Here is a 13,062-nt window from a genome sequence, read left to right as displayed (position 1 = left end):
TTTTTCTTCCACGGTTACCTTTGGGCGTCTCAGCCAGGTCCATGATGACAGAGTCGGCTCCCTTGGTGTAAACCACCACGTGTCCCGTGAGCGGGTGGCGCACCACCACTGACATCTTCTTCCTATTGGAGTCGAAGGGCAGGATGTGGAGCAGCTGGACCGCCAGAGAGCCGATTCCGGGCAGATCTACCAGCAGGCCCTCTGCGGAGCGCCCCCGCAGGGTGCAGCGGTACGCCTGGGCGGCGTGGACCAGAGCCGCCTCGTCTGGACTCTCCGCCTCGTACAGCAGTTCCTCGTTAGTGTCGCTCTCGCGGTCAGCTTCTCTAATCGGATCACCCTCCGCATCCTGCCTGGCCCCGTCAGGGTTTGTCTTTGCATCCTCATCCTCTGTGTCCCTGTGCTCCGTCTGTCCGGCATCGCCTCCTTCAGCTCGGGAGGACAAGTCCAGTTTACGCCTCGGGTCGGGGGGCTCCAGGTTGCTTTCTCGGCCCGGCTCTGACCCGTCCGTGGTGCTGTTAGTGGGCGTGAAGGAGCCGGTCTTCCCCCGGGCGAACAGCCTCCGCGTGAAGCTGACAGGGCTGCCTTTCATCTGGGGAGGGGACAGCGTGGAGAGGGCTGCGAACGGAGAGAAGCTCAAGCGCTGGAACATCAGCTTGAAATCCTCCAGGGACTTGAGGGGCGTTCGTGCTTCAGGCACCTGCAGGGAAGAGAAGAAACAAAAGACAACATTGGGATCAGCTTTTGTTGTTGTGAGAACTTCGAAACCGAAAATGCTCAGTAAGCCATTGTTTTTCATTCCACTGATGTGCTGGTTTTGCGTGGATTTCTAAAATGTCAATGGCATTTGCGTTGTTTTCTTTTTCCTTTCCATCCACACTGATCCCTTTGGCGACACTATACAAAACAGGCCTGGTACATAAACAGCATCAAACAGCACCGCAAGGCCCTGCAGAGAGTGGTTCGTTGGGCTGTACATAGAATAGGCGGTGCCCTTCCCTGCCTAAAGGATATTTACACCAGGAGCTGCTAGAAAAAAAGCAATGAGAATCATTAAAAGGTCCCATGGCATGAAAATTTCATTTTATGAGGTTTTTTTAACATTAATATGAATATTCCCCCAGCCTGCCTATGGTCCCCCAGTGGCTAGAAATGGTGATAGGTGTAAACCGAGCCCTGGGTATCCTGCTCTGCCTTTGAGAAAATGAAAGCTCAGATGGGCCGATCTGGAATCTTCTCCTTATGAGGTCATAAGGAGCAAGGTTACCTCCCCTTTCTCTGCTTTGCCCGCCCAGAGAAGTTGGCCCACCCATGAGAGAGAGAGAGAGACATCTTCCTGTTCTATGGCGCTGCATAGTCTGTCCACCAGAGGGCGCTCTACAACCTCCCTGTTGGCAACACTCGTGTTTAACCCTTTCAGGCCGGTTACACACTGGATGCGTGGCGCGAGCGTGTCAGCTCGAGCCGTGCTGCGCCGAAAATGCGTGCCTGCTAGAAATACAACAAACGAATAGGAAAAGATGTTCATATGTCATTTAGACACGACTACATACTAATAAATGACATGTTGATGTTTGAAAGTCTCTAGGTTTTGACATAAATGCAGATATAAATTCAGATTTTTTAATATTGCACCGGTCAATACAGAACGAAATATCCTGTAGCCTATTTTGCCGTCAATACTGCCGACGTTGTCTTTGCTGTAATCAGATCAGTATATGTTTATGTTTAACACGGTATTTCATTTTATCAATGGGAAACATCCATGTGTCCAGACAAGGCTAGCAGCAGCAGCACCGCGTCAGACACGCCTCCGGTGTGTGAAGACCAAAAAAAAAATCTACGCAGCCGCCACACAGCTGACACGCAACAGAAACGCCACGCTCACGCCACGCAGCCAGTGTGTAACCGCCCTAAGTTTCATATCTTAAGTTTGTATTTTCATACATTTTATTTATCAGAACTTTAATATTTTGATGTTCCTCTGTTCTGTTGTGACAATAAAACGAACAAGTTTATTTTTAAACTGCATTATCATATTATTTTAGTGAGAACTCATAAATAACTACAAATAATTAATGTTAGGGAAATCTGTTTATGTTTTGTTACGCGTTTCTGGATTTTTGTTTTGTAATATATATATATCGGCCGATATATCCGAATATGGGATTTTTAAATCACTAAATATTTGTATCGACATCGGCCTTAAAAATCCTTTATCGGTCGGGCTCTACAAACTACGTAAACTGAAAACGAGTCCTGGCAGATGTCCTGGACTCACCACGTGCCGGGGCTGGCTGGGCGAGGACACCACCACGCTGTTACAGATGGCCAGAGCCAGGAAGAAGTCGGTGATGTAGGTGAGCTCCAGGCTGGACGGAGTCCCAGAGGAGCCGTCGCTCAGAGCCAGCTCCGGAGAGCAGAACCAGTTCAACTTCCTCACCAGCTCGGGGTCCGGTACCACCTCCTTCGCCTGGACACACACACAGACAGCACGACATTACCCGTCACGGCTAGAGATACAAATGCAGTTTTCAAATCGCAAAAAGCTGCGGTAAAATAGATGGCATTTAAGAGAATGAGAGGAGAAGAAAACTATTTCACAACAAAATGTATTTTTTGGGGTTTCATATATATATATATATATATATATATATATATATATATTTTTTTTTTTTGGTCTTATTCAGCTTGTGAGTTTGACCTGTTGTTTTTAATATTCAAGAAAAAAAAAATAGATGCATCCATAGTACTTATTTTCAATAAATACATTCTGGGCAATCAGTGGATATCGTCCATTTGAAAACAGTGTGAAAATCAGCTGCATTAGTTGTAACAGATTCTCAATTTTGGATGTGAGTACACAAATGATAGGTCTATGGTGTGTTTGTGTGTGTGTGTGTGTGTGTGTGTGTGTGTGTGTGTGTGTGTGTGTGTGTGTGTGTGTGTGTGTCTGTGTGTGTCTGTGTGTGTGCATGTGTGAGTCTGACCACACGGCTGCAGAAGGCGTTGGTCCTTGGGTGGATGGGATTGGACAGTTGTTCCTCCTCCTCCTCTGACTCAGCAGCGAGTGTGTGCAGGGACACGGAGCTGCGTTGGCAGCTGAGAGAGCGACAGCTCAGGGATTTGCCGCTGCAGCCCGACTTCAGAGTTACAGAGCGGCCCGCCTCTTCGCTCTTCTCCGCCTCGTACACCTCCAGCCTCCGAGCTGACACAGAGCAACGCAAACACAGAGCATTTACACACTACACTTGATTCCTTAACCCTTGTGTTGCCTTCCCGTCAACCGCGCAACTTTGAGTTTTTCTGAGTCAAAATTTCAACATTTGGTTTTTCTTTTTCGACACTTTTGTCAACGTTTTTTTTTTTTTTTATTATGTTTTTTGTCAATTTTTTGACCAGTTTTTTTTGTCGCTTTTTTGTCATTTTTTTAAACAAGTTTTTGTCACCTTTGGCGATGTTTTTGATGGGGATTTTTTGTCACTTCTTCAGATTTTTTTGGTCACTTTTTTCAATGTCTTTAAAAAAAAACGTTCTTTTGTCATAGTTGTGATATAGAATGTTTTTGTAAATGGGTAAAAAGAAAAAAAAGCCTGTTTTGTGCCGTGATCCCGATACAAGTCCTATCTATCCGATGTGATACTTATGTTTACGTAAATGCTCATTAAATACGATGGCTATCTGGCATGTTGAAATCCTATTTTTCACCAGTTTCTTGATTCAAAATACTGAACGTTAAACAAAGACCTCGGTCGATACCTCCAAAACTGGACAACGTACACCAAAACAATCTAGATTGATAAATCAGGTACAATGATTTTGGGGCGAACAGCCCCTTTAAGCCGATAATAATCCATTAAAATATGCCTATGCCCCGAAACCTCCCATTGTTCCCGCTGGACATCTGCTTTAATTAGGTGATTCCTCACTACTGTAAAAATATGTCTGTAATATACACGTACTGTAACAGAGGTAGATGACAGTCTTACTATTCTCCACCGGGCGTGTCGCGCTGTGTTCCAGAGGCGTGGGGACCCCCCGAGCAATCACGGCCATTCCAGTCAAGGCTTGGTATTCCACCAGCTGCGCCATCCATGGCTAGGGCTGCACAATTAATTTAATCGCAATTTTATCGAAATCGCAATATGGACTAGTGCAATATCCAAATTGCAGGGGGGGGGTTGCAATATTTGTTAAAGGCAAAATATGTGTCAAACCATTCTGAATGAAAGATTGAGGTGCTGCAGAGACGTCGTGGGCCTGCAAATCCTATCCTATACACTAAAGGAAAAAAATCTTTGTTTGGTACAGATCCTCGCAAAAAAAAATAAAAATAAAAATCACACAATAATAATGTTTTTATATTTTTCAATGAAAATCAGACTAATGATACAAAAATGATCATTCCCTCCAATATCGTGAATCATATCACAATCGCAATATCAGTCAAAATAATCTTAATAAGATATTTTCCTAATATCGTGCAGTCCTAGCCACGGCGTGTCCCAGAAGCGTGCGTGAAGCAGCTCGCCACTCTGCTAAAGATACGCGCCAGGTCTATTTTCACGCGAAGCCGCGGGGTGTTAAAACAGCGAGAGCGTCCGGTCAATTTACCAAAATACATTCTAGCATGTTATCAGTTCTTACCGTTTTCCTCATGAGGGTATTCCACGCCATAGATACTGCAGCGGCGGAACACCATCTTGTTCTCTGTCAGAGTTCCCGTCTTATCAGAGAACAGGTACTGGATCTGACCTAGGTCCTCGGTGATGTTGAGGGCCCGACACTGAATCCTGGAGTCCAGCTGCTTGTTGTACAGGGCCAAGTCATTGTGGATGAAGTAGATCTGGCCCAGTTTGACAATCTCAATGGACACGTACAAAGAAATGGGGATCAGCACCTGTTGGGACATAGACATAGTGTTTCTACAGGTTTTACCAAGTCAAATGTAACATGTATTTTTTAGCACCTTTTTTAACTGTTTTGAAGGTTTTTAAGGCTTTTGGTGCTTTTTTCTTCCGGAGGAGAGACGCATGAGCATCCAGGGTAATGTGAGACTGAGTTTACACCCTTTTTTTGGCAGGTTTTTCTAAGTTTTTTTAAAGGTGCCCTGCCACACGTATTTCATTACTTTGTGATAATGTCTGAAGTTCTACCATGGACTCTGTAACATTTTCTGTGGAAAAAATGCCTTGGTTACCTCGTTTCAAGCCATTCTGACATTGCTGTCAGAATCCTTGACCCAGCCCAACTGGGCGAGCTAATGAATAGTAATGAGCTCAGGCAACCTGATGTCTTTTTGCTTATTTCTTTTCAGTGGCTATAGCTGACAAAGGAGGTAGCAGTTCATTTTCACATTCACCACATAACACAAACACATATGGACCTCACATATTTCAAAAAATGTAAGTAAAAACGGTTTTGTATGGCAGGGCAACTTTAAACTATTTCCACGTTTTTTCTGACATTCTCGACTCAGTTTTTGATACTTTTTTCCCAATGTTTTTGACGCATTTCTCTAAATATTTTTGCGCTTTTTTTGACATTATATTTAAGTTTTTGACACTTTTTTTGTGGCATTTTTAGGCCTTTATTACACAGGACAGCTTTAGACATGAAAGGGGAGAGAGAGGGAGAACAACATGCAGCAAAGGGCTGCAGGTCGGAATCGAATCCGCGACCGCTGCATCGAGGACTACGCCTCTGTATATGGGCGCACGCTCTACCAGGTGAGCTCCCAGGCGCCCAATTGTAAGACTTTTTAAGACCTTTTTTAAATACCATTATGAATTAAATTTAAGACCTACGTATATCACAACGTCAAAAAAAAAGAAAATTCATTGGCATTATAGGACTGGTGTCTAGATTGGCTGCAAACTACAGTAACTTGCATGTTGGTCTCATTGTAGCGAATTATATTTGGACTATTGATGGAAAGAACTACAATACCTACACCTTCGAAAGCACTGCAAAATGCAATTGTTGATCTGGGACTGAAAGGACTTAGTGTCTACCTGCAGCACAATGATCATGGTCCAGAAGACGTAGAATCCAGCCAGGCCTGGAGACGTCTCCGTATCAACCTGAAAGAGAGGGTCTTTGAGGTTGTTCAGCCAGAGGCCGTGACCTGAAACACACAGAGACACCGGAGCGGCTCATCACTCTGAGCAACTAAAAGGTGCAAGCTGGACCTGGTTCAATCCCTTCACGCCTCTGGGGCGTTCAGTGGTTCTTTTCTTGTCACTGTTGTTTTGGTGACTGTTTTTTTCCATTGGAAAACTGGCTCTCCAGTGGTCTACATGTTGTTTTACACTGCCAGATATACGCAGCGGTGGAAGATCCTTTACTTCAGTAAAGCTACTAATACCACACTGTAAAAATACTCGGTTACAAGTAAAAGTCCTTTATTGAAAAGTTTACTTAAGTAAAAGTATCATCAGGGTAATGTACTTGAAGTATTAAAAGTCGTTCTCTGGGATATGTTTTCATGGTAATCGAATGTGCCTGTAGCTTGAAACAAGCTACCGCGAACCGGTGATTAGCTTGTAATGCTAGTAGTCGGGGCAGAGGGTAATTCACTATTTCTACACCACTAACAAGGCTCAAAATAGCACCATACTTCCACGGTAGCATAATGAAGGTCCCTACGTGTAAACTGAAGCATTGAGAACTTGGTAAGTGTATAGACAGTTTATTAAAAAGATAGATTATAAAGAGAGTACCGTTCATGTTTACATGCGGCGCCATCTTGGATAACAGGCATGACCAGTCGAACCATGATCTATCTTTTTTAATAAACTGTCTGTGCACTTACAAAGTTCTCAATGCTTCGGTTTACATGTAGGGACCCTCATTATGCTACCGTGGAAGTGTGGTGCTATTTTGAGCCTTGTTAGTGGTATAGAAATAGCGATTTACCCTCTGCCCTGAGTGCTAGCACTACAAGCTAATCACTGGTTTGCGATAGCTTGTTTCAAGCTACAGAGACATTCGATTAGCATGAAAACATATCCCAGAGAATGGTCAACTTGGTACACATATGTTATTAACCCCTAGGTTCATTTTGCGCCGGAATGTAATGCAGAATGTTTTTTTTAAATGTTTTTAATGCAGAAAAATCCTCACATTTCAGAAACTGGAAATTATACAAACAGTTCTGTCCATCAATTAAGTGTTTAATGGTCGAATCATTTCAGCTGGACTTGTAGGCCTGAATGTTGTTGGGTAGTTTAATTTGCAATTTCTTACATAAACTACATCTGTTTTGTGGGCAAACATTTAAATTTGTAAAGTAACTAGTAACTAAAGCTGTCAGATAGTAAAAAGTACAATATTCCTCTCTGAAATGTAGCGGAGTAGAAGCAGAAAGTGGCATGAAAGGAAAAGACTTAAGTAAAGTACAAGGACCTTACATTTGTACTTATGTGTGCAGTACTTGTGTATATGTACTCCGTTACATTCCACCACTGCTGTTCATAGCTGTGTTGGGAAGTTAGAGCTGTGTTGGTACACACCTATAGCAGCCGTCAGACACATGATGATGAGCAGGAGCACACACCACAGGATGTCTGTGTTCAGATGCTTTTCCAGCTGGCTGCGCTTGTACCTCGGCCCGCTGTTGTTCATCATGGCTTTAGTCTCATGACCTGAGTCACACAGTGGGAGAAGAACAGACCACACATGCTCAGTTATACACAACCAATTACATCAGCAACACTGAAAATGTAGCAGGAGTTTAAATAACGTGCAGGGTTTCCCCTAGTGTATTGCAAGCCTGGTGGCCCTCCAGGCTTAAAGGGTAACTACCGTTCATTTTTTCAACATGGACTATTTTCCTATGTTTTTGTGTCTAAGTGTCTGATGGGAACAACAATCTTTGACATTGGTCCAGTATTAAGCGAGATCGCTGCAGTGAGCAGCGGCAAAACAAGCTACAATGGAAGTTAATAGGGCAATTTTCCAGCTTGTATTTACCTTCACAAAAGTGCTTGTTTTGCCACTGACAGACTCAGATTGTTATTCTAAGTGTCTGACAACATTATGGAAAGCATCCCTACAGAGATAGACCTTTAAAACCTATTTAAGACCTTTCTGTTTAACCAGAAACAGCTCTGAAGTCGCTACCGCTAAACCCACCAGACTCCATTTAAAAAAGCAATACTTTTAGCGTGTATAAAGCAAACATATTTTCACGTGTAAACCGGTGAACTATGTGTTTATTTCAACCAAAACTTGAGTTGCGATGATTGGAAAAGTGGAAAGACAACCCAATACAGTTTTTCATTGTTTTATTTTGTTTATGTCAACTTGAATGAAGTGTATTTTACGATGCTAAAATGACTGTTTATTTACATGGAGTCTGGTGGGTTTAGTGAACGCAATTTTGCGGATGTTTTTATGTTAAGAATAAGAATCTTACTTCTCTTTAACAGAAAGGATTTAAAATTAGAAATCCTTTCCATAATGTTGCCAGACACTTAGAATATTAATCTGAGCCTGTCAGTGGCAAAACGAGCACTTTTGTGAAGGTAAATACAAGCTGGACAATTGCCCTATTGGGCACTTTGTAAACCTATAACATATAAAAGATATATAACACAATAAAGGAAAGGGAAAAAACCAAAAAGCATAATATGAGCACTTTAAGAAACACAAAATGCTGACTTTTTATCCACAACCGTTCATTTCTGTATATGTTTGTGTTAATGTTTAATGGTTAAAGGATTTTCTAGTTATTGAAACAGTTCCAGATGCCTGAAGCATAGCTCAGAGAATGACATGACTGAAGGACCAGTGTCATGTTTACACTGTATACTGGACTTGTGGCCACCTCCATCTTCTTTTCAGTCTGTGGGCAAAATTTGTATTGTGTGTATAAAATACCTGAATGTAGTTGGTTGGTGGCTTCCACTCATCTGACTGGTTCCACTTGTATTATCTCTACTCAGAACAGTAACAAAAGGAGCTAGTGTTCACTTACACTTTTATCAGCATACAGTCCATTTGAAACAGACTGTCTGTGAAAATAGATAAGCTCTGGCTCTCTGAAAAATACTATAGATCTGTAGATTGCAAACAAGCCCATCATACGGGCTCTATATGTCCCTACTCTCCCTTTCAGTCATCTTGACTGGCTGCTACATGTAATGTTTTCAGAATGGCCGCTACAAGGAAATAAATTTACGTGCAGTACCGTGCATATGCATGTGGTATTTTCGAGCCCCGATAAGAGATAGAACAAATAAGTCATGGAAGGCTTTTTGACACAGGCCATAAGCATCCGCGTGCCCTGGAATACAGGTTTAAAAAAAAAGGTCTCTTTCACAACTGTAGATCTGAACATTAGTTAGGACAAATCATCTTTTTGGTCCATCTCAAGATCATACTGACTTAATACTTAGCCTATTACTCGGAGGGAAGCGAGTTTTAGTGCTAGCCTCACCCGATACCGTTACTTTGATACCGGTTCCTAAATGATTTTTTTCATACTAATTTTATAAAAAAAAAAAAAAAATGACAGCATTACACATTACCGCACAAATATTTGCATTTATTTTTTTTAGCTCCTACTATGTGAGCCGCGTCTCTGTGTATCGTAGGACTCTACGACGTTAGACAGCTAATCAAAAGCATTACTAGATCTTGGTAGAAGCATGCTGATTGGCTCACTGACGCTGATGAGATTTACTCCTTACGTATTGAAACTGGGTCTTGAATGACGAGGCATACTGGAACACTTCAGAGCAGGGGTGGGCAAGGGCAACACTGAGAAATAAGAATCACATCCAGGGCCAGACATGTATAGTTTGTTTTTATTTAAAAAAAGTCAAATATCTTTGACAGGATTATATAGCCTTCTCACTGACAGTTTGGTCAACATATAGCCCTAAAAAAGTCAGAAAAAAGTTCTTTAGCCACCATAGAAAAAAGCGACAAAAACATTGGAAAAACTAAGTTCGGAAAAGTGGAAAAAAAATGCCAAAAGCGTCAGCAAAAGTGGCAAAAACGTCAGAAAAAGCGATAAAACTAGGTGGGCCAAAATTTATTGTGAACCTAAATTTATATATGGGCCGGTTTAAAATTTGTGAGGGGCCGAATTTGGCCCACGGGCCTTCAGTTTGACACGTGCTTCAGAGGCAATTCGGTCAATGTCTAAAAAAGACACAGCAAACACACAGCCCTACTCTAGTAGTCTCACTTAACTTCCATAGTTAATATGTGACTCACAGGTGAGTCGGAAGGAAACGGGAAGAGCGGCGCTGGATTGCACACTGCAGTGAGGGGCTTCTCAGTGGGATCGCTCTCCTTTTTTCACTGTCTTTTTGAAAAATGAGTCGGGAAGCCAACAGCAAACCCTAACTTTACTTTTAATGTTGTCAAACAAAGATAAGTGTTCTCCCCTCGTCCTAAAATGGTCCTACATCGACTTCCGGATCGACTTCCGGATCGACTTCCTTGTTTAAAAAATACTCCCTAACACACCCTGATTCGAACTGTCCGACGTATCAGGGAAATTCCCAGCACTCACGTGCTAACATGCAAACGTGTTACCATAGTTACCAAATTAACTTCTAAAAAAAAAAATACTGTATTCCTGTAGATTGCTTACGCAGATCGCTCTTGACAGTTTATAATCAGAGTGGGAATTCTAATGGCTGTCCAGCCTTTGAATTCATGCTAAACTCACATCATCTAGTCCTGTGGTTGCTCTGTTTTCCTGTCATACCACAGACTTGGAACCAGACCGAGAGCCAAGACGCCAGAGTTCATTTGAACCGAACCACCGCACAATTCAATGGTGTGTTCGGACTGACCGCCAAGCAAATCGAGAGGCTCGGTAGCAAATGAAGTCCATGCAAAGATGCAAGTGGACGTGAAAGTGAGGTGAAGAAACGTCCGCTGGAGACGAGAGGAGAAAGGAGAGTGTTCCTGGTGAGTGTTGAGTTTGATTTGTGCAGTTGTGGATTTTCTTAGATTTGTTGAAGTGAACGTACTAGATTAAAATAGGACTGTAAGAGATAAGTCCTACGTTACATGTCAGCTGCCTGTAGTGTACAGACTGCACCAACAGTCCACAGGAACCCATTTGCACGAGTAAAGTGGGTAAACATTCACTTTGTGTTTCCACTGTAACCTCATTAGGGGGACACCTGCAGGCTTATCTTTCAAATAGGTGATGTATTCCTCACCGCTGCGCTCTTATCAGTTTGACAAATGTGCCTCAGAGACAAGTCGGTCGATGTCTTAGAAAGACACAGCCCTAGTCTAGTAGTCTCGCTTCACACCTTTGGTTCCATTGGCGCCTGCACTAAGCCATTCGGCTGATAGCACTAACTGGCCCAATGTTCGACCAAGAGGGGGGTGGGGGGCTCGAGGTCATGGTGCAAAGGACCCTAGGGTGAAATTACTCCGAACCGTCCCTTTAAGATTCTGCTCCTAGTATATAAAGCTCTCAATGGCCTTGCACCTCAGTATATTAGAGACATGCTCATTATATATGAACCAGCAACTCCTCAGACCCACAGGCAGTGGTCTTTTAACTGTCCCTCACTGTAACTCCAGAGCAGGGGAGGCTGCTTTTTGTGTCTATGCCCCAAATATATGGAATACCCTGCCAGTGGAACTGAGAGAGGCCTCCACACTGAACATTTCAAAAAAGGGATAAAAACCTTTTTTACAAAGGTTTATGATTAACAGAGTTTGTCGCTGTTCAGTGGTGATCTTTTTAAGTGTGTGCGTTTGTGTGCGTGTGCCTAATATCCTCTGTATACTATGTATAAAGTGTTTTATTTGTAAGTGTACTTTTTTGTACGAAGCACATTGTGTTATGTTAACTTATATGAAATGTGCAATAGAAATAAAGTTTGATTGGATTTGATTTTAATGTGCTACAGTATATGTGCTGGTTTTACTGTAAAAATAAAGTGTCCTTGAGTACCATGTAAAGTGCTATATAAATAAAATGTATTATTATTATTATTATTATACGTTATATTAGCTGTCTGTAGTGTACAGACTGCACAAACAGTCCACAGGATCCCATTTGCACGAGTAAAGTGGGTAAACATTCACTTTGCTCCACCTGTAACTTCTCTTTCAAATTAGAGATGGTCCGATACCATTTTTTGCATCCCGATACTGATTCTGATACCTGAACTTGCATATCGGCCAATACTGAGTACCGATCCGATACCAGTGTGTCATATATTTTATTATGTTTTAACAACTGTATACTACTATCCCTGTATGGATGTGATATGATTTCTATCTTTGTTGTCGGTCTGGCTCAGGTTAAACTCTTTGTAAAACATGAACAAACACAAACAATGAATGCAACAGAACTTTCTTTTATTCTCCAGTTTGACGGGCAGTTATAACGGAAAAAGAACATAAATAAACTAATTTAACGTAGATTTTCTTTAGGGCTATCGGATTGGTGCATAAACTCCAGTACTTCCCGATACCGATACCAGCATTTTAGGCAGTATCGGAACCGATACCGATACTGGTATCGCTATCGGACCATCTCTATTTCAAATAGGTGATGTATTCCTCACCGAGTGCAGTGATTAGGCCGATGTGAGGTGCTAATAGTCAGATGTTTTGTAAGCGATGCTGTGCTCTTACCAGCGTAGACCACCATGCCCACCACCGTCTCAGTGTTGCGGACGGTGCAGCTCCTCAACAGGAGGTTGTTGTTATGGAGGCCGACGCGAAGCCCGCCGGGGTGCTCCCTGTGGAACAACAGACACACACACACACACACACACACACACACACACACACACACACACACACACACACACACACACACACACACACACACACACACACACACACACACACACACACACACACACACACACACACACACACACACACACACACAGAAAGAGGCCGGAGCTTAGTCATGTCACGTCAACTTTATTTATATAGCACATTTCATACAATGTGCTTCACACAAAACAATTATGAACAAAATGAAAATACAGCGGTGGAAGAAGTATTCAGATCCTTTACTTAAGTAAAAGTACTAATACCACACTGTAAAAAATACTCTGTTAA

General features: G+C 42.4%; 1 protein-coding gene across 2 annotated transcripts in view; it reads right to left on the bottom strand.

Annotated features, from left to right (window-relative positions):
- The window catches only part of atp10d (ATPase phospholipid transporting 10D), a 53,218-nt gene that overhangs the window by 21,707 nt on the left and 18,449 nt on the right, over positions 1-13,062 (bottom strand). For both annotated transcript variants that reach the window (XM_028565584.1, XM_028565585.1), the window contains exons 6-12: positions 12,625-12,731; positions 7,512-7,643; positions 6,012-6,124; positions 4,645-4,897; positions 2,988-3,205; positions 2,279-2,470; positions 19-697 (exon numbers count right to left, since the gene is read on the bottom strand). In XM_028565584.1, coding sequence (XP_028421385.1) covers positions 19-697; positions 2,279-2,470; positions 2,988-3,205; positions 4,645-4,897; positions 6,012-6,124; positions 7,512-7,643; positions 12,625-12,731 — 1,694 coding nt within the window. The remainder of the gene's footprint in view (positions 1-18; positions 698-2,278; positions 2,471-2,987; positions 3,206-4,644; positions 4,898-6,011; positions 6,125-7,511; positions 7,644-12,624; positions 12,732-13,062) is intronic.

The sequence above is a fragment of the Perca flavescens genome, chromosome 20, assembly GCF_004354835.1.
Source record: "Perca flavescens isolate YP-PL-M2 chromosome 20, PFLA_1.0, whole genome shotgun sequence".
In the NCBI taxonomy this organism is placed as follows: domain Eukaryota; kingdom Metazoa; phylum Chordata; class Actinopteri; order Perciformes; family Percidae; genus Perca; species Perca flavescens.
Note: the sequence above shows the minus strand (reverse complement) of the source record. Positions and strands in the feature narration are given on the sequence as shown.